General features: G+C 45.8%; 1 protein-coding gene across 1 annotated transcript in view; it reads right to left on the reverse strand.

Annotated features, from left to right (window-relative positions):
- Nucleotides 1-862: 862 nt before the first annotated feature.
- Nucleotides 863-26055, reverse strand: part of LOC115482434 (anoctamin-7-like) — a 53564-nt gene continuing 28371 nt past the window's right edge. The window contains exons 13-21 of the mRNA XM_030222180.1: nucleotides 21891-22002; nucleotides 21246-21300; nucleotides 18485-18582; nucleotides 18106-18242; nucleotides 17060-17265; nucleotides 13945-14087; nucleotides 12012-12102; nucleotides 7409-7568; nucleotides 863-1175 (exon numbers count right to left, since the gene is read on the reverse strand). Of these exons, the coding sequence (XP_030078040.1) occupies nucleotides 1144-1175; nucleotides 7409-7568; nucleotides 12012-12102; nucleotides 13945-14087; nucleotides 17060-17265; nucleotides 18106-18242; nucleotides 18485-18582; nucleotides 21246-21300; nucleotides 21891-22002 (1034 nt within the window). The 3' untranslated portion in view covers nucleotides 863-1143. The remainder of the gene's footprint in view (nucleotides 1176-7408; nucleotides 7569-12011; nucleotides 12103-13944; nucleotides 14088-17059; nucleotides 17266-18105; nucleotides 18243-18484; nucleotides 18583-21245; nucleotides 21301-21890; nucleotides 22003-26055) is intronic.

Raw genomic sequence — 26055 nt, forward strand, 5'->3', positions numbered from 1 at the left:
AGATCAATCATGAGCATCTTAACAAGATTCAAACATTTGTTATCTTTTACAAGAATTAGACAATGAAAACAGATACCTTCTTTGAAATCTGGAAATAAAAGTAGAAGAAAGAAGGCCAGGACTTAAAACTGAGCATTGTTTAATCTTTAAAACTAAGAGGGTAATATTCAACATCCATGGGCACAATGCTGTCTCAGATTAGAGAATCTGGATCCACTCTCCTGGCGAGGCATCATCCAATATTATAAATAAGAATCAAACACATTCAACTTGTATCATTGTGTTGAATGTTGAAGACCACCTGGGGTGCCTAACACCACACAAAAGGGCAGCAGTTAACACAATGGTGCCACCACAATAACGTCATGAAGGAGGAGTCACTCAGCTCCCCTCCCCCCAACAGCAAGAATATTGTATTCCTCCTGGAACCTCCCACAGCTGATGGGGTCACAAGGAATTTGTAATCCATAAAAGTTCCTTTGGCAGGTTCCTCTTTACCCTTTTAACTAGTTTAACTATTAATATCTCAAGTCATTGGTAACAAATTCCTGGCACTCCATGTTCTCCTCCTGCATCTTATTTGTTCGATTATCTAAAGAGCAGGGACAGGATGGAAAGCTACAATGGTGAGAACAAGGCAACTAATGACCTCACATAGAAAATATTTTCATTAGAAGACAATATCCCTTCCAAATCATGTGACAAAACACCATTAGCTCCAAACTCCGAACGCGGTTTCATCCTAAGTACCATCAAATGTGACAACTTGTGCTTTAGGTCTGCTACAGCAATTGGCCACCAAAGCAGGAAATGACATCTGGACAAAGGATACCATTTATTTCCCAGAGAAAATGTCCTCCCCTTATCGAGGTATTTTTTTGGGCTTAATCATTTCAGCATCTGCTTTGGTGAGGCCACTGTGCTGAATGTTTATTATTATTCGAAGTGTTTCAGTTAATAGATGATCCATCCCAATGGAGATCACCTTGGGTTGCTCAACCAAGATGAAACTTTGCAATGACGTGTTATCGCTCATCTTGTTGAGTAAGGCTTTTCATCCCACAGCCCAGGTGATTAGCTTGAGATGATGCTGCTCAATGAAAGTTGTCTTCCTTCAAGCACCTGGAACCAGCCCAGAGGTCATTAGGTCATGCTGCGAGATGAAAGGCTACTTGCTGTTTAGGAATGAAATTGAATACCAGAATTAGAATGCAACTAAATATACTGGAAAATATTACACAAAACCTGTTAAAAGAAAAGGGTAAATAAAGCTTCTGTCTAATGAGGGGATATCACTGCATCCATGACACCATCTTTATGGTGCTATGGTACAATTTCATTGTTCCAGGTCTACACAGTCAGTCTACAGACCAACCATGTCTAAATATCAGCTGAACTATTTAGCTATACAGTATAAGATACAAAGAAAGTGGATGGTAGCCCTTGGAATGGATGTATAAGTCAGTCTCTGCTAGGAGCGAATAAAGATCTAATAACATCCAGTAATGAAAGCAACAAGTGCCTGAAACCTGACCGAGAACCCCCGATTAGAAAATTACAGTGTGCCTTTGAGGAGGTCTCCAGAAGATGCAGGTGGACACACCTCATGGTAAGCAGCTTCAGGGGCCTGAAGGTCTCACAGTTGTGAAGGCTGGAGGTAGAGAGTGTTTGAGGGACACGAGACAGCAAAATGAATACTCTGGAGCAGAGGTTCTCAACCCATTCCTCAGGACACACTTCACCAGTAAGGCTTTCAGGATACTCACAGTGAATATGCATGAGCAATATTTACATATCACGAAGACAGTCCATGGAAATCTAGGTCACACATATTCAACTGAGGATATCCAGGGTGGCTGGGAATGTCCTGACGCTTGGGTTGAGAATCCCTATTCTGGAGGAAGCCCTCCGAAGTGCTGTGTACTCCCAAAGGGAGAAGTTGGCCGTAGTATCTTTATGAGGCTAATATAACCTCTGGGATTGTTCATAAGATGACATGAACTTAGAACATGGACATATAGTAACTCTCTCAAATCTCCAAAATGACTCCATCAGGAGACTGTTGGCGGTGTGAAAATGAGGTGAAGAATATGAGGAAAAGCGTTATTAATTTAGACTGAACACTTACCACAAGTCCATGGACATATATGCTGTCACAAATAATACAACAGAACAAAGAAACATGACAAAACAGTTACATACACACGCATGAACACTCACTTCAACACACCAGAAAGACATGAACAATAATTAGTAAGAAGAGGTGGTAAAGTCTCAGAATGTAATTCAGCTTCTGTAATAGATTTCCACCGTCCCGCACAGGAGGCTTCTGAATACACTGAGCAGCTTGGGTCAGCTCCCACAGTGCGGTGGCAAGTGGACGTTCCTCTGACTAGTGGAAGCATCAGGGATCTGGTTCTTTTTACCAGTTTTATGAGTGATACTGTAGGGGCAGATGGAAGGAAAAGGCTTTTGTGAAAACAGGTGAGCATCTCCTCAGGGAGCAGTCAATGGCAGAGCTAATTACTGCCCCTCCCCCCCATGCAGGTAAACAGTATGCACCCCTAACATTTTGCATGTATGGAGTCACTTAACCCTCCATTGCCTCAGGTACAAACTTACTCCCCTGTTTACTACTACTAATAATCATTTCTATAGTGCTACTAGATGTAAGCAGCACTGCACATAATATCTGCAGGTACTTTCTCTGTCCCTGGAGGACTCACACTCTAAGGTTTTGTGCCTGAGACAATGGAGGGTTAAGTGACAAGTTGCCCTGAGTCACAAGGAGCTGCAGTGGGAATTCAACCCAGATCCCCCCCCCCCCCCCGCCCCGGTTCTCAACCTACTACACTAACCTTTAGGCCAGTGGCGTAGCCAAGGGTGGGCTCGGGTGGGCCTAAAGAGTCCAAAGAGCGATGCTGAAGGCCACGAGTCAACCTAGAAACTGACCATTAGTGGTTGCCGGAACTGTCTAGCAAGGCCAAATGTTTGGGCAACAACCTCATTAGTTTTGGTAAGAGTTTAGATTACTACAAGACTGTGGGAATGCCACTCCCTGTCCAACCCTAGTCCACACTGTGGAAGTGTCGCAACCCAACCGACACTATCTCAGACTGAGAGAACGCCACTCCCTGTCCAACCCTAGTCCACACTGTGGGACTGTTGCAACCCAACCAACACTAGCTCAGACTGAGAGAACGCCACTCCCTGTCCAACACTGGTTCACACTGTGGGAGTGTCACAACCCAACCAACACTAGCTCAGACTGAGAGAACGCCACTCCCTGTCCAACACTGGTTCACACTGTGGGAGTGTCACAACCCAACCAACACTAGCTCAGACTGAGAGAACGCCACTCCCTGTCCAACACTGGTTCACACTGTGGGAGTGTCACAACCCAACCAACACTAGCTCAGACTGAGAGAACGCCACTCCCTGTCCAACGCTAGTCCACACTGTGGGAGTGTCACAACCCAACCAACACTAGCTCAGACTGAGAGAACGCCACTCCCTGTCCAACACTGGTTCACACTGTGGGAGTGTCACAACCCAACCAACACTAGCTCAGACTGAGAGAATGCCACTCCCTGTCCAACCCTAGTCCACACTGTGGGACTGTTGCAACCCAACCAACACTAGCTCAGACCGAGAGAACGCCACTCCCTGTCCAACACTAGTCCACACTGTGGGAGTGTCGCAACCCAACTAACACTCAGTGTCTGATTCTTCTTTTTTTCTGCCTTCATGAGCGAGAACTCTTAATTCTTGGTTGACTTCTAATAAGTTTTGTTTAAATCTCACCAAAACTCAGATTTTATTTTTATCTAGCTCTTGGATGATGATGCTTCTATGTCTTTTTGTTTTGTTTTGAGGGGATTTCTATTTTTATTTTGAGGGAGTTACGTTTTTGGGGGGTAAACTTGAATTCTAAAATCTGCTGTTTAGAGAGTGTTTTTTAAACTTAAGATGTTACGTCATCTACCTAAGTTTCTAAGTCCCATTCATTTTTGAACAGTTGTAGAAGCATTTATTTTTCCATTATTTGACTATTATAATGGACTTTTCTTGGTTTGCCTGAGAAATGTTTGCATGCCGTTCAAGTACCGAGAAATGCTACTGCGCAATGTCTTGTTTTACACACATTCCTCCTGTTCTATGTAAACTCCATCGGTTACCTATTTCAGGAATTCACTTCAAGACCCTTACGCTAGTATTCAAAGCTTTGCACGATGAAGCTCCACCTTGTATCTCTGCACTTTTAAACATTTACAATCCATCACACCCACTACAATCTGCTATTAAAGGACTGTTGGAAGTACCTTCCTTTTCAACTCATTAAACATCTATCGCAAGTCTCTTTTCCGAGTTTCTTTGTCAACTCTACGGAATGCTTTGCCCGATACTGTTCACAACATACCATCTTAACCTAGCTTTTGGATAGGAACTTAAAGCATATTATTTTTCACAAGCCTTTCCTTGATAAAAATGTTGGTCAGTAAAACCAGAGGTAATGTAGACTGCTTTGTCTTATTATACCCACGTTTAAGGTTGTTGATTTAGAATGTCGGCATTTATTAGTTTGGTTACGATTATGTATGTGCTGTTTGTAACCTACTTAAACGTGGAGATGGTGCAGGATATAAATATTTTAAAATAAATAGCCAACACTAGCCCACACTCTGGGAGTGCCGCTTCTTGACTGATAACAGGCAAATGATTTTGTTAACAATTAAATAGCGAGCTTGAGACCCATGTCCACAAAAGCCTTTTCATATCCTTGGCCTCTTCCTCTGATGTGGGTTCTCTCACCCTGGCCACAGATTTGTGAATGGCTGGAATTATTCTGTAATGCTCTGGGGGGGAAGTCAAACACAAATGGAAATCTCGCTTAGTGTCATGGAAATCTCAAACTTCATTATTTAGGCCCCACCTCTGTCATTTCTAGAATTATTGCTCATTTGTTCCACGGATGCATATAGATAGAGACATATAAATATATCCCATAGAAGACCATGTAGATGGAAGATCACGCTTTTCTATGAGATGCATTCAGTCTGCCAGTGATGGCAATGCTGGGGGGTTTTTTCACGCCATGCTAGCATCCTGACACCTTTTCACATTAGCGTAATTGAAAAGAAAGTGACAGACATCTCCTTCAACACTAAACCCCTGTCTATCCCATCCTCACCCTCATCCCCTTGCTATGGCTCCCCATGGATTAGAAATTTACTGAGGAGCTATAGGCCTCACTCTCTGAAAGAAAGGTCTTCTGTTCTGTACCCACTGTTTTAATAGTAATGAAATAAAACAGAGTTCTCTGAAAATCGATTGTGGCCATGTGTTCTCAGGGGTATGTAATAAAATACTACAGAATGGATCACATCAGGTGCCAAGAGGTTAACGTACTGCACGGTGTAGAACAGGAACATGTTGTCCTTGGAACTGAACAGATTGGAGCCAGCGACGAACAACAGAAAGTCGTATTTTACAAAGTCGGTTTGTCAGTGAAAGCAAACCTTATGTTAAGATGTTCTTATGAAATCTAAGCATAACCTATTGTGATGTGATTCCTAGAACTTCCGGCTGTACAGAAATATTTTGTAGCTTGGCAATATCCAAGATGGCCTCCAGTCTGCATCTCATAGAACAGCGTTCACTATGGGAAATCTTGTCAGTATCGTTTATACAACAGGCCTGTAAATGAACAGAGGTTCTCGACGGATGTCTGTTTAAAACATCATAACTCTATCATCATCATCCTGCTTTAACCTAAATACCACCCTTTAAGAAGCAGAAAAAATTTAATTCTTCCTTAGTAGATACTCTAATTCATTTAGCCTTTTTTTCGATCATAGCCCTTCCTTTCTACCTCTGGAAGATGTCCATTTTTCAAGTAACCCCATAAAGGGGTAGGATTGTGGAGAAGAGTGGTAGGGTCCTTCCCTATCAAATTAGGTACACTCCAGGTGACATGGGGACATTGTGAAGTGAGACTTTCCCATATGTCCCTGGGGTGTTACACCCTGCTTTAGAGCTGAAGTTTATTTCTCTTATGCAAGAGTCCTCAACCCATTCCTCGGGACACACCAAGCCAGTCAGGTTTTCAGGATACCCACAATGAACATGCATGAGATAGATTTGCATACAGTGGAGGCTTGGTGTGTGTCCGAGGACTATTTAGAATGCCTGCTCATATGGTCTGTGCAAAACAAACCTACTCAAGAGATACTACTTTCAAGAGCTCAGTCCATGCAGTGAGCTTACCTAGCAGAAGTTTTATTCAAAGAAAGATTTCAACAGGCAGAGAAGAAACCAATGGAAAATAGTTCAAATAATTCTTTACAGAACAGGAGCTTTCACTCATCTCATCTTATGGTCCTCTCATGGTTTGCTGACACTTTTCTCTAAGTAAGAAGCAGCAAACCCAGCGTGCTTTTATTTATGTTTCCCACTGGCTGCGTATCAAACTAGATGCCAGGTCTTTCAAATCATGGTGTACTGGGATTATATAAGTACATAAGTAATGCCATACTGGGAAAAGAGCAAAGGTCCATCGAGCCCAGCATCCTGTCCCCGACAGCGGCCAATCCAGGTCAAGGGCACCTGGCAAGCTACCCAAACGTACAAACATTTTATACAAGTTATTCCCGAAATTGTGGATTTTTCCCAAGTCCATTAAGTAGCAGTCTAGGGACTTGTCCTTTAGGAAACTGTCCAACCCCTTTTTAAACTCTGCCAAGCTAACCGCCTTCACTACATTCTCCGACAATGAATTCCAGAGTTTAATTACGCATTGGGTGAAGAACATTTTTCTACAATTTGTTTTAAATTTACTACACTGTAGTTTCATCGCATGCCCCCTAGTCCTAGTATTTTTGGAAAGCGTGAACAGACGCTTCACATCCACCCGTTCCACTCCACTCATTATTTTATATACCTCTATCATGTCTCCCCTCAGCCGTCTCTTCTCCAAGCTGAAAAGCCCTACTAGCCTCCTTAGTCTTTCTTCATATACTCTTAGATCCTACAACAAAATGAGTAACAAAGCTCAGGACTGGGGAGATCTAAATTTCATGACATGGAGTTCTCCTAGAAGATACCTAGTCTACTGCTAGAGATACTACAGCTCCAGGAAAAGGTCTGGTTTTAAACCTATAATCTGATACAGTTACGGATGCAGAAATATTTAGATTAAAAGAATATGAATTTTAGGCCTGTTGTATAAACCTAACTGAGAATGAGAAACACATTTATCCTGCTTGCGGGAAATTCTCAGGTGCTCATTAGTGGTTTAACGCAAGCGAGATTCGAGGCTTGGAATAAAGGTGTCTCCCTCCAATGTACCGTGAGTCTGTTTAGTGGTTACACAGATATCGTCACACACACTCAGAAGGTCCACACTCACCTGGGGACTCGGAATCTCGACTCACCGTCAGAAGAACATCCTGATTGTCAGCCAACGCCTGTTTTGCCAAGTAGCGTTCCCGCTTTACCTTGATCTCCACGGATTCAGGGATGTCTGGGACCATCCAGTCTATGCAGCGCAGACTGAAAAAGACTACATGCTGATCAGAGGAACCGATGTGGGAAGATCCAGGGTGAGGGAGGGGAGAATCCAAACAGAAGGAAAAAGGAAATGGAAGAGAAAAGACATAAAGTAGCTTCAGTATTTGATTATTCACAGATCACTTCAGCAAGCTTTAAATCCAGTCACTGAAAGTGCAGCCACCTCAGAGGTGGAACATACAGGAAAGATATCACATTGTCCCTAGACTCAGAGGTTAATCCATCTGCAGGGCCATTTTTTAGACAATGGAAGCACTATTAATCATTTCTGTAGTGCTACTAGGATGTATGCAGTGCTATCTGTACACATTATATGCAGGTACTTTTCTCTGTCCCTAGGGGGGGGGGCTCACAATCTAAGTTTTTTGTACCTGGGCCAATGGAGGGTCAAGTGACTTGCCCAAGGTCACAGGGAGCTACAGTGGAAATTGAGGCCAGGTTGCACTAACCATTAGGCTACTCCTCCTCCAGTTGACTGCACCGGCCCTAAACACTGTTTGTGTAGTTCAGTGGCACAGAAGGAACAGCCAAGGAGCAGCAGAAAATGTATTTACAGATACGAGGGGCAGCTGGGGTTCATGAGGAAAGGGATCCTCCCATGTAGAATAAAGAATATTAAGAACCGAGAACCAGGGACTGCAGTATCTAATCCCATTCATTCAGGAGTGGGGAAGTAGCCAAGTGGTTGAGCAGCAGCAGGAGAACCAGGGAGGCTTAGGGTTCAAATTCCACCGATGCACCCTGTGCCCTTGGGCAACTCACTTGGCATGAAGTATAACTTACAGCTAGAGCTACGATAGGGAAATACCCAGTGTACCTGAATGTAAGTCACCTTGAGCTACTACTGAAAAAGGTGTGAGCAAAATTACTACTACTACTATAAATCATTTCTATAGCGCTACCAGTCGTACGCAGCGCTTCACAAATGAACATGAAGAAAAGACAGTCCCTGCTCAAAAGAGCTTACAATCTAAATCAGGACAGACAGACAGGACCAATAAGGATCATTCAAGTTAAAACTGAACGCGGAAAAAACTCAATGTCTGGTTCTCACTTCCCAATACAACACAAACAACTACCCTACCATAACCACAGCTTACTGCACACTCCCCATCTCAGAAAATCTGAAAATTCTGGGAGTCACTATTGATCAAAACCTCACACTTGATACCCACGTGAAGAACACAACGAAAAAAATGTTCTACTCGATGTGGAAACTCAAAAGAATAAAACCTTTTCCCAAGATACGTCTTCCGCACCCTAGTACAGTCACTAGTGATAAGTCACCTGGACTATTGCAACGCTCTGTACGTAGGATGCAAAGAACAGACCATTAAAAAACTCCGAACAACCCAGAACACCGCAGCCCGTCTCATTTTTGGAAAAACCAAATACGAAAGCGAAAAGCCCCTAAGAGAGAAACTGCACTGGCTCCCGCTCAAGGAACGAATTGAGTTCAAGATCTGCACGACCATATACAAAATCATTCACGCAGAGGCCCCACTCTACATGCTGAACCAAATAGACTTACCACCCAGAAATGCCAGAAGATCAGCCCGCAAGTTCCTCAGTTTGAACTTCCCCAGCTGTAAAGGAATTAAATACAAACAGGCATACGCTACTACCTTTGCGTACAAAAGCACACTGTTATGGAACGCACTACCCATGACCCTGAAAACCACGGACAACTTAACCAGCTTTCGCAAATCTTTGAAGACATTTCTCTTCAACAAGGCCTACAAAAATAATCCTTGATGAAACAAATTACTCCGTATACCACCCAAACGCTTTAAAACACCTCTAACACGACCTTACCTAACACCTTCTAACTAATTCCTTTTCTACCTCCAGTTTATTACTGACTGTATCTAAGATTATGTAATGACTATACCATATTAACACCCTGTAAGCCACATTGAGCCTGCAAAAAGGTGGGATAATGTGGGGTACACATGCAATAAATAAATAAATAAGAGTAAGACAGACAGAAGGAAACATAGGGAAAGGGAGTATTGAAGAGAGGAGGACAAGATAAAGGTTACGAGTAAGTGACAAGTTAGGAGTCAAAAGCAGCCTCAAACAGGTAGGCCTTAAGCTGGGATTTGAAGGCGGTCAGGGATGGAGCTAGTTGTAACAGCTCAGGAAGCCCATTCCAGGCATGAGGTGCGGCGAGACAAAAGGAACGGAGTCTGGAGTTAGCGATGGAGGAGAAGGGTGCAATTAGGAGAGATTTGCCTAGTGAACGGAGTTCCTGGGAAGAAGTGTAGGGAGAGATGAGGGTGGAGAGGTAGTGAGGGGCAGCAGAGTGAATGCACTTATAAGTCAATAAGAGGAGTTTGAATTAGTATTATTTTATGCAGTGGGACCACACAAATAGCATTAGCAGACGTTATTAGCTTTCGCTGTTTCAGTGTAAACCCCTTGAGCACAAGGAGATTCCTACTGCACCTTGAGCTACCATTTGAAAGGTTCAAGCGAAATCCAGAAGGGGTAAAGGATGGAGAGTAGGTACATGAAGGAGCTAGAGCAGGGGTGTAGCTAGACACCCAATTTTGGGTGGGCCTGGGCCCAAGATGGGTGGGCAGAAGAACCCCGCCTCATCCCACAGATGATGTGGTCTCTCCTTTTCTCACCTGCATACCTTATGGTCTGTCAAACATTCTCCCCCCTCCCCCCACATACCTTTTAAATAGCAGATTTTCACCTGCAACAGGCAGCAACTAATACACACTGCTGATGTTGGCTCCATACCCTTCCCTCCGATGCAACTTTCTGTTTCCGCCTAGGCAAGAATACATCAGAGTGAAGGCTATGGGGCCGGTGTGAGCAGTATGCATCAGTCACTGCTCACTGCAGGTGAAGATCTGCTATTTACAAGGTATGCAGGAGGGACAGTTGTTGGGAGTTTTCGGCTGGTGGGGCTTGGGGATCCCTGCCAGCCACATTATAGCTATGCTGGAACTGGGTGGGCCTGAGCCCAAAGTGGGTGGGCCTGGGCCCACCCAAGCCCACCCTTGGCTACGCCACTGAGCTAGAGGTGCAAAGGAAAGGCAGTGATGGGGTGAGAGATGGATTTAGGGGGCTCAGGAGAGGAAACGAAGAGATTAGTAGAGCTGAGCAAGGGGAGTTAGAGAGAATGAAATGAGAGCTCGGTGGAGGGCGAGAAACATGAAGTAGAGGTCAAAGGTAAAGCTTCACAGGGAAAGCATTGCCATGTGTTAATAAATGTATTTATGTCAACCTGGAGTCTCGCTCTGGATTTCTTAAACAAACAAGGCACTAGAGGATATTTGCCCATCTGCTTTCCAGAATTAATAGCCAGGTGGAGGAACAGGTGGTCAACACAAAACCGGTTATCAGCAATATGTCTGCAACAAAAGGACATGTTTTACACCTTTCCACTCTTATGAAAGGCAAAATATATCCCAACGTCAAAAATAAAGAGGAAAGCTAAATGAACCCTACTTTTCCCCATTCATGATACCTACACTGACTACATAGTTTGTTACCTTTAGATTGTAAGCTCTCTTGAGCAGGGACTGTCCTTCCCACGTTTAAACTTGTACAACGCTGCGTAACCCTGGCAGCGCTATAGAAATGCTAAGTAGTAGTAGTAGTAGTAGTAATTTTATCGCCCCTCATCCATCTCTTTTCCAAGCTGAAGAGGCCTAACCTCTTTAGCCTTTACTCATAGGAGAGGCGTTCCATCCCCTTGATCATTTTGGTCGCTCTTCTTTGAACCTTTTCTAATTCCGCTATATCTTTTTTGAGATACAGAAGCCAGAATTGAACACAATACTCAAGGTGAGGTCACACCATGGAGCGATACAGAGGCCTTATAGTATTCTTGGCCTTATTCACCATCCCTTTCCTAATAATTCCTAGCATCCTGTTTGCTTTTTTGGCCACCGCCGCACGCTGGGCCGAAGATTTCAGCGTATTGACTACAATGGCACCTAATATGAGGGGATGAGGATCATCGGTGCTGTGTGCATCTAAATTTTACTGCATAATATGGTACTTTTGATGACACGGGAGCATAAATTGTCATTGCTAATGTGTAAATCACTTTCAGGCAAAATATGGGTGTGATAAATTCATCTTAACTACATCTCCCTACAAATTTCCCTATACTTATCCAGTGTCCTTCTCCCTCCCACCTCCACTGCCCCTCCCCATGCTCACCTACCCCTTGCTCATGCCCCATCCCGCCTCCACTACCCCTCCTTCCGTGCTCACCTACCCTTACTTATAACTCTTCTTCTCCCTTCACCCTTACCTATCTCTACCTACCGATCTCCTTTATTATTCTACTATACTTAGACTATGTTTTCTTCTTTATCAATACTCTGTAACCCCTGTTACTAAGCCGCATTGAACCTGCATGGAGTGGGAAAGTGCGGGATACAAATGTAATAAATAAATTAATAAATAAATCTTACCTCAAATGCAATAATGAACCCCAGACGAATGGCCAGCAGTTTCCAGTAAAAAAGAGTGTAGTTCCCATTTTCATCCCGGAATGCCTTGTACCTGGAAAAAGGTAAGTGAAACCAGGGGTTAGGTCTGGAGTCCACTTCAGCCACAAGTTACATAGAACCAGGACTTTCCTACACAAAATTGTTATACATTTCACATGTTTTCTTGGAAATGAAGGATTCATATTAAATGTAGGAATCTTATGTTATTAGACCACAGCATTAGAGCTGCAGTGTGCATGTGTTGGAGGGAAAGCCTTTTATCTCTGCAGATGTAAGCTGGCTTTAGCTGTCATAAACAGAGTGATTCCAGGCAGCCGCCTAACACAGAAACTCTGAGTCTGGAAATAGAGTGAAATAAGCTTAGTAAAGAGCTCCAGGCATAGCTGGTCCCGGTTTTGCCCCACTGCACCTAAGGATTCCAGTTTCTCCTTGTAGAAGATTCAAGGAAAATCAGGCACACACCTGGAACTATCCAGTAATCCTAAACTAAAATTTGACTCAATGAACAACACAGCAAACTAACAAACTAAAGAGTAAGAAATCACCAGAACCAGATGGTACACACCTCCGAGAGTCCTGAAAGAACTCAAAAATGAAACTGCTGAGTAATACTAGCAATATATCACTTGTTATTAAAATCATCTATAGTACAATTCCTGAGGATGGGAGGAAGGCCAATGTAACAACAAGTTTGAATAAGGGCTTCAAGGGTGATCCAGGAAACTACAGCTTAACATTGGTGCTGGGCAAAATAGTAGAAGTTATTCTGAAAAGCAAAATCATTGGCCATATGGAAAAGAATGGCTTAAAAGGGCAGAGCTAGCATGAGTTTGGCAGTAGGAAATCTTGCCTTAATCTGTTAGATCTTTATTGAAGGTGTTAATAAATGTGATGATAAGGGAAAGCAGGTTGTTGAAGTGTATCTGGATTTTCAAAAAGTATTTCACAGTCTCAAATGACAGATTCCTGATCAAATACCTACCATACCCATTATATTTATTGCCTTAAGCTTGGATTTGGAATGGCAAGTAATTAATTACATCTAAAAAAATGTTAATAGATATATTGCCAAGCACTTTATCAATACTAAGATAGACAAACATGGAGAAAAGACAGAAATTGAGTCCAGTCACATGACAGCTGAAATAAAACACATAGGCTGAGTAGCCTGAGACTGATCGCCGTCGCGTTGTATTTAAAAAAAAAAAAAAACCTTACTCCTCCGCTCCCCTCCATCCCCGGCGCTTTAAATTTACCTCGCTCCGCCTCCGACGTCTGCGCAGCGTCAGTGAAAGTGCTGCCTGTCTGATGTCTCTCCATCAGCCCAGCCTTCCCTTCGCTCGTTCGTTCCCTCTGTGTCCCGCCCTCAAGTAAATGATGTCAGAAGAAGGCAGAACACAGAGGGAACGAACGAGCGAAGGGAAGGCTGGGCTGGTGGAGAGACGTCAGACAGGCAGCGCTTTCACTGACACTGCGCAGACGTCGGAGGGAGGTAAATTTAAAAGTCCGGGGGGGGCGCACGTGCGCGCCAACTTATAGTCTGCAGGGGGGTGCCAGAGACCCTAGGCACGGTCCTGACATAACATAACATAATGATATCAGGACAAGATATAATATTCAGTCGTGAGGATGTAATTAGGATGAACAGATAGGAGGGGTCCTTAATAGTTGTGATTGGAATAATTAGGAAGTCAGATCGTTATGGGGAATCTTTATTGTACGCCTTTATGAATAAGTAGGTCTTTAATAACTTTCGGAAGGTTGTCAGGTCGTGTCTCATTCATGTGTTTTACATGAAACGTTGCTCCCCTCTGAGACACAGCCGACCTGTATCTTTAAGTAGGTACTCCAACTGTAACAATGGTCTCACCTCCCCCTCCCCAGTCTCTCCTACCTGCACATGGTGTGGTTTGTGGCTACAAATGACTCAGGGGAATATGCCAGTGTGAAGTTCAGGTATCCATGGAGCTCCCCGTCATACTCGTACCGATAGAGGAGGCGAGGAAGGAAGTCTGAGGTGAAGGCGATGAGAAAAGCCTGGTGGAGAAAGGGGCAGAGGAGGAAAGAAAGGGTCAGTGCACTCCAAGCAGGCAGTCCGATCTGTAATGGCTCACTAGCAACCAAGAAAAGGGGAACAGAAAAAGGAATCGACTTTTATTAAGTAACAAGAAAGAAAAAAGATTAAGGTCCAGACTCCCTACAACAAAAAACAAAGAGCTGATATCTATAAAGAAACATTTTATTATCATTCAGCTGCTATATTATGTATATATGTGAAAAAGCATATGAACATGTGCAAGTACCCCAGCTTCCAGCTGTGCATGTGTCAGCACGGGTCCCGGTCCCTGTCCTCGCCTATGTGTGCTAGCACCAGCCTTGGTGACAGGACTTCCTGACAGCCAGGCAGGATCCCAGGCCCCATCTGTGTGTGTCTGACCCCCTGACAGTTCCTTCCTGTGTGAGTCAGCACCAGCCACAGTAATAGGATCTCTTATCAGTCCAGCAAGAGTCCCAAACCCCACCTGTGTATCTGCACCAGTCTCAGTCGCACAATCCTCTGATAGTCCAGTAGAAGTCCCAAACCCCACCTGTCTGTGTCTGCACCAGTCTCAGTAGCAGGATCCCCTGATAGACCAGGAGTCCCAAACCCCTCCTGTCTGTGTCTGCACCAGCTTCAGTAGCAGGATCCCCTGATAGACCAGGAGTCCCAAACCCCACCTGTCTGTGTCTGCACCAGTCTCAGTAGCAGGATCCCCTGATAGACCAGGAGTCCCAAACCCCTCCTGTCTGTGTCTGCACCAGTCTCAGTAGCAGGATCCCCTGATAGACCAGGAGTCCCAAACCCCTCCTGTCTGTGTCTGCACCAGCTTCAGTAGCAGGATCCCCTGATAGACCAGGAGTCCCTAACCCCACCTGTCTGTGTCTGCACCAGTCTCAGTAGCAGGATCCCCTGATAGACCAGGAGTCCCAAACCCCACCTGTCTGTGTCTGCACCAGTCTCAGTAGCAGGATCCCCTGATAGACCAGGAGTCCCAAACCCCTCCTGTCTGTGTCTGCACCAGCTTCAGTAGCAGGATCCCCTGATAGACCAGGAGTCCCAAACCCCACCTGTCTGTGTCTGCACCAGTCTCAGTAGCAGGATCCCCTGATAGACCAGGAGTCCCAAACCCCTCCTGTCTGTGTCTGCACCAGTCTCAGTAGCAGGATCCCCTGATAGACCAGGAGTCCCAAACCCCTCCTGTCTGTGTCTGCACCAGTTTCAGTAGCAGGATCCCCTGATAGACCAGGAGTCCCAAACCCCACCTGTCTGTGTCTGCACCAGTCTCAGTAGCAGGATCCCCTGATAGACCAGGAGTCCCAAACCCCTCCTGTCTGTGTCTGCACCAGTCTCAGTAGCAGGATCCCCTGATAGACCAGGAGTCCCAAACCCCTCCTGTCTGTGTCTGCACCAGCTTCAGTAGCAGGATCCCCTGATAGACCAGGAGTCCCAAACCCCACCTGTCTGTGTCTGCACCAGTCTCAGTAGCAGGATCCCCTGATAGACCAGGAGTCCCAAACCCGACCTGTCTGTGTCTGCACCAGTCTCAGTAGCAGGATCACCTGATAGACCAGGAGTCCCAAACCCCACCTGTCTGTGTCTGCACCAGCTTCAGTAGCAGGATCCCCTGACAGACCAGGAGTCCCAAACCCCACCTGTCTGTGTCTGCACCAGTCTCAGTAGCAGGATCCCCTGATAGACCAGCAGGATTCCCCCCCCCCCCCCCCCCCCCCCCCCACTGGTTTGTGTGTGCACCAACACCCTCTGAGTGAAACACGGATAGCTGCACATAGTCGGCTCTGTCAGGGACATTATTTAATGTATATCTGGCGTTAATTTGCTGCGTGTTACAAGCGTGTGGATTGGCAAACCGCATTTATGTGGATGACATCCAATTTTTTGTGTCACTGATGGAGCCGGTCCCTGTTATGGTTGCCCAGTTACAAACAATTTTGGGATGAGTTGACTCATTGGATGTTTGAGAATCGATTAACTCTCAATATGTCTAAAACTGAGATTTTGTTGGTGACAAATGATTATAAGAACATAAGAGCATAAGAATAGTCATACTGGATCAGACCAATGGTCCATCTAGCCCAGTATTCTGTTTCCAACAGTGACCAATCCAGGTCACAAGTACCTGACAGAATCCCAAAGAGTAGCAACATTCCAAGTCACTAATCCCAGGGCAAGCAATGACCTCTCACACGTCTGACTCAATAGCAGACTATGGTCTTGTCCTCCAGGAACTTGTCCAAACCTTTTTTAAATTCAGATACACTAACTGCTGTTACCACAAAGAGTTCCAGAGCTTAACAATTCATTGAGTGAAAAAATATTTCCTCCTATTTGTTTCAAAAATATTTCATGTAATTTCATTGAGTGTCCCCTGGTCTTTGTACTTTTGGAACGAGTAAAAAAATCGATTTACTTCTACTCGTTCAACACCACTCAGGATTTGTAGACCTCAATCATATCTCCCCTCATCTTCTTTCCTCCTCTGATCCTATTCCCACCCATCTACTTAACACTATTTCTCCCACTGTCATCCCTTCGTATCCTCAATCTTTCACTTTCCACTGCAACTGCTCCTGATGCCTTCAAACATGTCGTAGTTACACCACTCCTCAAAAAACCTTCACTGGACCCAACCTGTCCTTCTATCGCCCCATCTCCCTCCTCCCTTTCCTATCCAAGATACTAGAACATGCTCTTCACCACCGTTCTGTTGACTTTCTTTCATTTCAAACTATTCTTGATCCACTTCAATCTGGCTTTCGCCCTCTACAATCAACTGAAACAGCCAAAAGCAGATTCATATTGATCGTTGGCAGATATTTAGCAAGTCCCTAGCACAGAATGAAAAGGGAACAGCCTTTCTGACGTTACTGCCAATCCTGCCATCTAACGTTTTCTGCTCGTGACTCACAGGAAGAGACTGAAATCAGTGATCACAACATATTTCACTTACATTTACAATTACAGAGACTTGCGCCAAAGCATCCAAAATAAAGAACCAGACTCCGATGTCCTGAGCCCGCTCCGCTACAGGTCGCCGGTACTCACAGACAAACTTCTGTGCATCCAAACGGATCTCCACCCAGTTATTGAGCAGAGCAAAGAGTGGTGCCAGTGGAAATGCAGCGACAAAGATGGTGATAAACCCAAACTGAAGAACTGTATAAAACAGAGAGAGAAATTGTATCCTAAGAAACTTCTCCCACTGCCAACACTTCACACACCACCTCCTCCTGGCACGGGGACTGCAGGACTCTGAGTTCCCCCTATCCCTGGTGCTCCTGCATTATTTCCTACAGCGTCTCCTGCTGGGAAAGGCTGGGTATTGCAGGAACTGTGAATCCCACTGCCAACACTTCATATACCACCTCCTCCTGGCACAGGAACTGCAGGACTCTGAGTTCCCCCTATCCCTGGTGCTCCTGCATCATTTCCTACAGCTTCTCCTGCTGGGAGAGGCTGGTAGTGCAGTAGCAGTGAGCTCCCCTAAAGCCAGCACTCCTGCACCATTCCCTATAGCACTACCTACTGGGGGAGACTGGAACTGCAGTAGCTGTGAGCTCCCCTAAAACCAGCACTCCTGCACCGTTCCCTATAGCACTACCTACTGGAGGGAGGCTGGAACTGCAATAGCTGTGAGCTCCCCTAAAACCAGCACTCCTGCACCGTTCCCTATAGCACTACTTACTGGGGGAGGCTGGAACTGCAGTAGCTGTGAGCTCCCCTAAAACCAGCACTCCTGCACCGTTCCCTATAGCACTACCTACTGGAGGGAGGCTGGAACTGAGCTCCCCTACAACCAGCAGTCTTACACTATTCTTTACAGTGATTCTTCTTGGGAGGTATACTTATTGAGCAGAAGCACAAATGCCACTGCAAAAGTTTACTCTAACCAAGAGAATAAAGCAGGGAAAAGACACTTCTTAAATCTTCTGTTTCTAATTACAGGATTCCAGTATCTTTGCAAGTATATTAATGCATGCAGTGGTTTTAACGCACCCATCTCCAAGTACTCCTCAAAGAGGCCTTCACATTTTATGAGTTCGTAGTCTTCCTCCCAGCGTTTGGGTTCTTGGGAGATCTGAGAGCCTCTCACCTTCGCCAACTTCCGCTTCTGTCTCCAGGCCTTCAGCTTCCTGCGCCAACAGGGAAAGGACAGGAGAAAGAGGTCTCCAAGGAAATAAAGAAAAGCACGTTTTGTACATAAGACAACCAGTGACATCTATGGCTGGACGCTACACCACTTTTCCAGGATTTTTAAGGATCTTAATAATCCAATCTACAATCGCAATCCAATGAATCCCATGCCATGGGTGGGATTTGAGACCAAAGAAATTCTTCAAACCCTCTACCACCAGTAGTTTAGGGTACAACTTACGGAAGGACAAACTCTTGCACATTGCTGATGACCTGTTTCCCAACCATGATGATGAAGAGTTGTTGGGCCAGTTCGATCAGACATCCACCAGGACCACACTGAGGGAGAACCATACAGAGAGGGAAATAAACGATCAGAGGGAGAGAGCTCCGCATGAAGAGAAGGTTGTCCGAAGAGCCATAAAGAGGGACAGAGTGACAGAGGAATATGAGAGGAAAGGAAACACTGACTGTTACAGAGGGACTTCGGCAAGAGAAACACAATGCAGTGCCAGAGAGGGGCAGAGGGTATGAGAAGAACTGAGAAAAATTGGGAGAAATAGGAGAAAGGAATGGGAAGAAAGGAGGGCAGGTGAGAGAGAGAGAGGAAGGATTAGTATATTAACTGTACAACTGGGATCACCTCCACCATGATCAGCTTCATTCCTCATGATCCTATGAATACATTCAGCTCTTCTAAAGCTAACCTGAAACGTACTCCCTGATATCCAGTCCTGATGCCCACACTCAGTTCTACCAATGCATCTCGCTCATGCTCACAGTCTTAACCTCCAGTACCAGGGCCGTGCCTAGGGTCTCTGGCGCCCCCCTGCAGACTATCAGTTGGCGCCCCCCCCCCCCCCGTGAAAATGATCACCCCCCCCCCATGAAAATGATCGCTCACCACTTGCCACACTGAAAGGAATTGTCAGCAATATTCTTAGAAACAAATTGCTATACATTGCAAAATAAGATAGCAGATGTAAATTCTCAAAGTGGACATATTCCAAACGCTAAAATGAAAATAAAATAATTTTTTTCTACCTTTGTTGTCTGGTGACTTTCTTTTTTCAATCATGCTGGTCCAGTATCTGATTCTGCTGCTATCTGTCCTCTTAACTCCATTTCCAGGGCTTCCTTTCCATTTATTTCTTTACTTTTCTCCTTTCTTCTTCATTTCTTGCTCTATATCCATTTCCAGCAATTTCTCCTCTCTCCCTGGGTCCTGCCCTCCCATCCATGTCCATTCTTGTCCCTCTCTGCCCTTCCCTCCTCCATCCATAGCCAGCAATCCTCCTCTCTCCCCTCCCCTCCATTTCCAGCAATTTGTCCTCTCCCTGGGCCCCCATGTCCATCCTTGTCCCTCTCTGCCCTTCCCTCCTCCATCCATAGCCAGCAATCCTCTCTCCCCTCCCCTTCCAGCAATTTGTCCTCTCCCTGGGCCCTGCCCTCCCATCCATGCCTCTCTGCCCTCCCATCCATTCAGGGTCTGCCCTCCCTCTCACTCCCCATTCCATCCAGGATCTATCCCCCCTCTCTCACTGCCCCCTCTTTTCGGCTCCCAGTTCCCACCTGCGGCTGCCCCTAGTTCCAGATCCATTGATTCTCCCATCCACCCTTGCCCCAGGCATGACCCCATTCTCCCTCCTGCTCACTTTTCAGACCCCAGTTCCAGCTCCATGCCCCTTCTCCCATCTGTCTCCCACCCAGTCCCTTCTGCCCATCCGAGTCCCCCTCACCCCATCTGTCTCCCACCCAGTCCCTTCTGCTATCCAAGTGCCCCCCACCCTCACCCCATCTGTCTCCCACCCAGTCCCTTCTGCCCATCCGAGTCCCCCTCACCCCATCTGGCTCCCACCCAGTCCCTTCTGCTATCCAAGTGCCCCGCACCCTCACCCCATCATCTGTCTCCCACCCAGTCCCTTCTGCCCATCCGAGTCCCCCTCACCCCATCTGTCTCCCACCTAGTCCCTTCTGCTATCCAAGTGCCCCCCACCCTCACCCCATCTGTCTCCCACCCAGTCCCTTCTGCCCATCCGAGTCCCCCTCACCCCATCTGTCTCCCACCCAGTCCCTTCTGCTATCCAAGTGCCCCCCACCCTCACCCCATCTGTCTCCCACCCAGTCCCTTCTGCCCATCCGAGTCCCCCTCACCCCATCTGGCTCCCACCCAGTCCCTTCTGCCCATCCGAGTCCCCCTCACCCCATCTGTCTCCCACCCAGTCCCTTCTGCTATCCAAGTGCCCCCCACCCTCACCCCATCTGTCTCCCACCCAGTCCCTTCTGCCCATCCGAGTCCCCCTCACCCCATCTGGCTCCCACCCAGTCCCTTCTGCTATCCAAGTGCCCCCCACCCTCACCCCATCTGTCTCCCACCCAGTCCCTTCTGCTCATCCAAGTCCCCCTCACCCCATCTGTCTCCCACCCAGTCCCTTCTGCTATCCGAGTCCTCCCCCACCTTCACGGTCACCCCATCTGTCCCCCACCCTCACCCTGCCTCGTCTTCTCCCTGCCACCCGTCTTTAAAAAGAAATCGCCGACGTGATAGCGAGCGCAGCACCTCGTGTTCAAGTAAAAGAAGTGAATCCGATCATCTCATTGGGCCTTCCTTCACTGTCCCGCCCTAGAGGAAATAGGAAGTTGCGTCAGAGGAGGGCGGGCCAGTGAGGGAAGGCCCAATGAGATGATCGGATCCGCTTCTTTTACTTGCACACGAGGTGCTGCGCTGCGTTCGCTCGGCAAATAAATTTAAAGGGCTGGTGCGGGGGGGGGGGGTGCCAGGATGAAGAGCGGCGGCGGCACCCCCCTCTCTGGTGCCAAAAGATTTGAGGTCCTCGGCGGGGCGAGGGTAAGCACCGCGGCGGCGCCCTCCAGAGGTGGGCGCCCCCCTGCGGCGCTTACCTCGCTTACCGCATCGGCACGGCCCTGTCCAGTACCAACTAATAACAATTCACAATATGTAGACATGGCTAGACTCCAAGGGGGAACAGGGGATTACTCACATCTTCATTCCTCATGCCAAACAGTTTTCCATATTGCCCCGGGTATCCCACAAACCTGACAAGGCAGAACGAGAAACAAAGCCCATATTTCAGTAAAAACAGAATATTATAAAGGACCCAATAAACTGATTGCCCACTGCTACAGGTTAAATGTCACCTGCTGGGGATGGTCCCTGTTACACCCTCATGTACGGAACTGCAGGGGATGAATCACCTTTATCCTCTTACTTATTGACCATCAAGGGCTGGATTTTCCTTATACCATCAAACATTATCTCCAGTAGACAGACTCCTGCTACACACTTTCATTCTGACCTCTACTGGATCGATACCCATCTCTCTGGAATTCTGTTTTTTTTTTTAACCCTCTTGAAATTGTTTGTTTCTGCAAGGGGAGGGCTGATGTACAAAGATCAACAATGAACAAAAAAGCTTCCAATGAGAATGGTGTCCAGGGTCAGGGGTGGCAGATGTGGGGGGAGATGGAGAACAGCATTTCATGGAAGTGCTTGTAAAATGGTGCTCAGGGGTGAGTTTTTCCCTCCCAACTCTGCTTTCCTTTCCTTCTTCCTAAGGTGATATGACGCATTAGTTTTCCCACTCTCTTATCCCTTCCCCTGTCTCCGAGAGCTTATCTTCCCCTACCTGCCTTTGAAGAATGCCACATAGAAAGGTGACGAATAGAAATTCACAAACTGGAAGATGAAGACCTTGAAAGTGAAGGCGTCTTCGTGCAACGTCTGTGTCCGATGCATTTCTGTGAGGAAAGAGGAGGAAATGGGGTAGCAGCTGACCTGATGCCTTGTGATTATCAATCACATCTGTATTCTGCATGTAAAACTAAATGAATCGTCAACATAACATACATAATTCAAATAAAAATACAGTTACACAATAAAAAAGCATTGGCATAAATGATAAACATAAAAGCATCCAAAATCAAACACAAGGAAAAGAGGAGCAGTGAAATGGTTAGTGCTGCGGGCTGAGAACCAGGAGAACTGAGTTCAATTCTCATTGCAGCTCCCTGTGACCCTGAGTAAGTTACTTAACCCTCCATCGTCCCAGGTACAAAAAAACTTATGACCCCACTAGAGACAGAGAAAGGTACAGCTTTGGAGGTATAACCAATTCATGACCCATACCCAGGGCCGCTGAGAGGGGGGGGGACAGGGAGGACAAAATTCCCCGGGCCCGGGCCTCCAAGGGGGGCCCGGCGCCGGGGTCAGGGCGCCAGCGCTGCAGTCCCCAGTCTCACCTGCCTGCCTCCTTGGCTCCGGGCCCCCTGCATTCGAAGCAGCAGTCACAGATCGCCTCCCTTCGGGCCTTCCCTCCCTGTGTCCCGCCCTCGCAGAAACCGGAAGTGACAACAGATGAGGGCGGGTCACAGGGAGGGAAGGCCAGAAGAGAGGCGATCTGCGACTGCCGCCTTGAATGCAGGGGGCCCGGAGCCATGGAGGCAGGCAGATGAAACCAGGGACTGCAGCGGCGGGGGGAGCGACAGGGGGTGGCAGTGGTGGTGGGAGCAACAGGGGACGGTGGCGGGGCAGCTTTGCCTCAGGCCCGGCCTAGTCTCTCAGCAGCCCTGCCCATCCCCATCCTGAAGATAAGCAATAAAATATCTAAAAGTCAGTGTCCAAGTGCAGGAAAAACAGGCCATCATCTCATCAGCCCTGGCTCAGTGGACACCCTCTAACTTAGACCAGTTCTTTTGACCCAGAGACTACAAGAAAGATTGCAAGGAGCCATAATGGGGCTCATGTTATAACTGTTTATCCAGGTGTAAAGACCTTCCTCAATTACCTCATGATTTATGTATGTATAAGTATGCATGGTGACAAGAGAATACGCACTTATCTGCACAGTACGTGTAGGTGTTCCTAGGATGGAGTTGTGATGTAAACACTTTTTATAAAATATATATTAATTATGTATGTTTTCTTGTAACCCACTCAGAACTATGGTTGGTGCGGGATATAAATATGTTAAATAAATAAATACATGCGTATAAAACACATGTGTACATGTGACATTCCCAGGGGTGGAGTTGTGATGTATCCACATACTTTATAAAAGAAAAGATAAGTTCTTACCTGATAATTTTCTTTCCTTTAGTTCCAAAGGATTATTACATACTTCTGGGTTGTGCCCATCTACCAGCAAGTGGAGATAGAAAGCAAATTAGATCTTTGTCACACAAGGCTGCTGTGCACTAGGCTCTATTCAGTATTTGGATAGCCAAACAGTAAGTTGTTAATGGAAAGAAGTAGAACTCCTGTCTCTTTAACAAATTTTTATAAAGAAAAAACAACACTAACATTATGCCTAGGAAATAAGAAAATCAAGAAAGAACAAAACAGAAGGAGAAGAGAAGAGTGGGATTTGGACTAAATTCTTTGGGACTAAAAGAAAGAAAATTATCAGGTAAGAACTAATTTGTTCTTCCTTAGCATCTCCAAAGGATTAGTCCATACTTGTGGGATGCATAAAAGCAGTTCTCGAGAGGGAATGCAATGGAGGAGTGGCCTAGTGGTTAGGGTGGTGGACTTTGGTCCTGGGGAATGGAGGAACTGAGTTCGATTCCCACTTAAGGCACAGGCAGCTCCTTGTGACTCTGGGCAAGTCACTTAACCCTCCATTGCCCCATGTAAGCCGCATTGAGCCTGCCATGAGTGGGAAAGCGCGGGGTACAAATGTAACAAAAACAAAAATAAACTAAAATGCAATAACCCAAAGGAAGCCTCTGCCCTAGCTGCCACATCTACAAGATAATGCTTAGGAAAAGTATGAAATGTGGACTATGTAGTGGCCCTACAAATTTCAACTACACAAACAGTATGTGCTTTCACAAAGGAAGCAGATAGCACCCTTGTAGAATGAGCTTTAAGATGGAAGGGAATTCTTTTCCCCGCTAACAAATAGGCTGAAGAGATAGTATACTTTAAGCAAGCGAAGTATAGTCGCTTTAAAAGTGCACAAACCTTTTTTGGGTCCCAAGAGAATAATGAATAAACTGAGTGCCAAAATCATTAGTGACCTCTAAATATCATAAAAGAATTCTTAACATCAAGAAAACGCAAGGAAGAACTTTTTTATCCACAATCCTCTTCAGAAAAATAATGTAAATACAGAGTTTGATTAGCATGAAAAGCAGAAACCACCTTGGGTAAAAAGGAAAGGACCATACAGACACCCTAGCTTCAGTAAAACACAGAAAGGGGTCTCTACAAGAGAAGACTTGAAGTTCTGAGATCCTTCTGGCCAAAGACATAGCTACTAAGAAAACCATTTTCAGAGTAAGATCCTTAAGAGTAGCTTTGCGTAGGGGTTCAAAAAGGGTTCTTTATTTTGTGCCTTAAGAACGAGGCCTAAGGTGGTTGACACCCCTCAAACAATGCACAACATCTGAATGTGTTGACAAAGACTGTTGGATATGACCAAAAAACAAGCCAGAGCTGCTATCTGAACTTTGAAGGAATTGAGGGAAAGATCTTTCTTAAGCCTTTCTTGAAGAAAGCCTAGAATTTGTGGCAGTGACTCTTTAAAAGAGATAAGATTTCTTTCTGAACACCAAGATTCAAAGGTTCTCCATACCCAAGCATATGTAGTAGATCTTTTTTGGGCTTGCAGAAGAGTAGCAGTGACTTCTTCCAAAAACTCTAACCTTAAGACCAAACAGAGAGGGATTATCTATTGGAATTGGACCCTGTAACTGGATAGAGAGAGTGGAGTATCAATCTTCAACTGCATCAGATCTGCTTACCAAAGACTCTCTTGACAGGAAGAGACAAAATCAGCCAATCATCGAAGTACGGATGAACCTGAATTCAGTTTTTGCGAAGGAAGACTGTCACTACTACCTTTACCTTGGAAAGATGTCTTTGGTGATGTGGAAAGTGCTGAATGGAATGACCAGAAATTGATAATGTTCTCCAAGTATAGCAAATCACAGAAATCTTCTGTGGGGAGGTCAAATGGGCATATGAAAGTATGCTTCCTTGAGATCCATGGAGGTTAGAAACTCTCCCTGCTCGACTGAAACTATTACAAACAATAATGTTCCCATTGTGAAGTGTTGAACCTTTAACACTCTGTTGACTCTTTTGGAGTCCAAACCCAGATGGAAGGAATCCCATTATTTGGAACTAGAAATAAAATGGCATTGCAGTTGCTTGGCTTTTGAGATTATTCTGTACTTGTTCTGCTGGTTTAATAAACAAGTGAAATAAAAAAAAAAAATAGAATAACTTCCTGTTCCCCAATAACATCTAGGGTACTTTTCATAAAGTAAACAAATGTTTAGGTAGTGTGATAATTTATCCCTATTTCAGTTGCCTGTTATTGTTTGCTGATTGCACTTTTCTGTCCACAATTGTTTGTTTGCCCTGCTTGTCTGGACTGACTAAGAATCCTGGTGGTTTGTGATTTGGATCTTTGGGTGCTTTCTGGGAACTGTGGGACCACTGGGAGTGTGGCTCCAGTACCCTAGAAATCATTGGGAATAATTTGAGAGCGGAAGAGTCAGCCACAGGTGGTTGTGGCCCAGTCGATGGGAGGAGGGTGCTAGTGTATAGCACGAGCGGCAAGTGCAGGCAGACCTGAGCTGTGCTGGGGATAGACCCTCTAAGTGGCCACGGAGTAACCCCAGGCGGGTGGCTAGGCATTTCATGACAGTACTGTTTTGGGATCTTGCCAGGTACTTGTGACCTGGATTGGCCACTGTTGGAAACAGGATGCTGGGCTTGAAGGACCTTCGGTCTGTCCCAGTATGGCAATACTTAGATAGTTATATGTACTTAAGAGTTACCAC

This window comes from Microcaecilia unicolor, chromosome 13 (assembly GCF_901765095.1).
Source record: "Microcaecilia unicolor chromosome 13, aMicUni1.1, whole genome shotgun sequence".
Classification (NCBI taxonomy): Eukaryota; Metazoa; Chordata; class Amphibia; order Gymnophiona; family Siphonopidae; genus Microcaecilia; species Microcaecilia unicolor.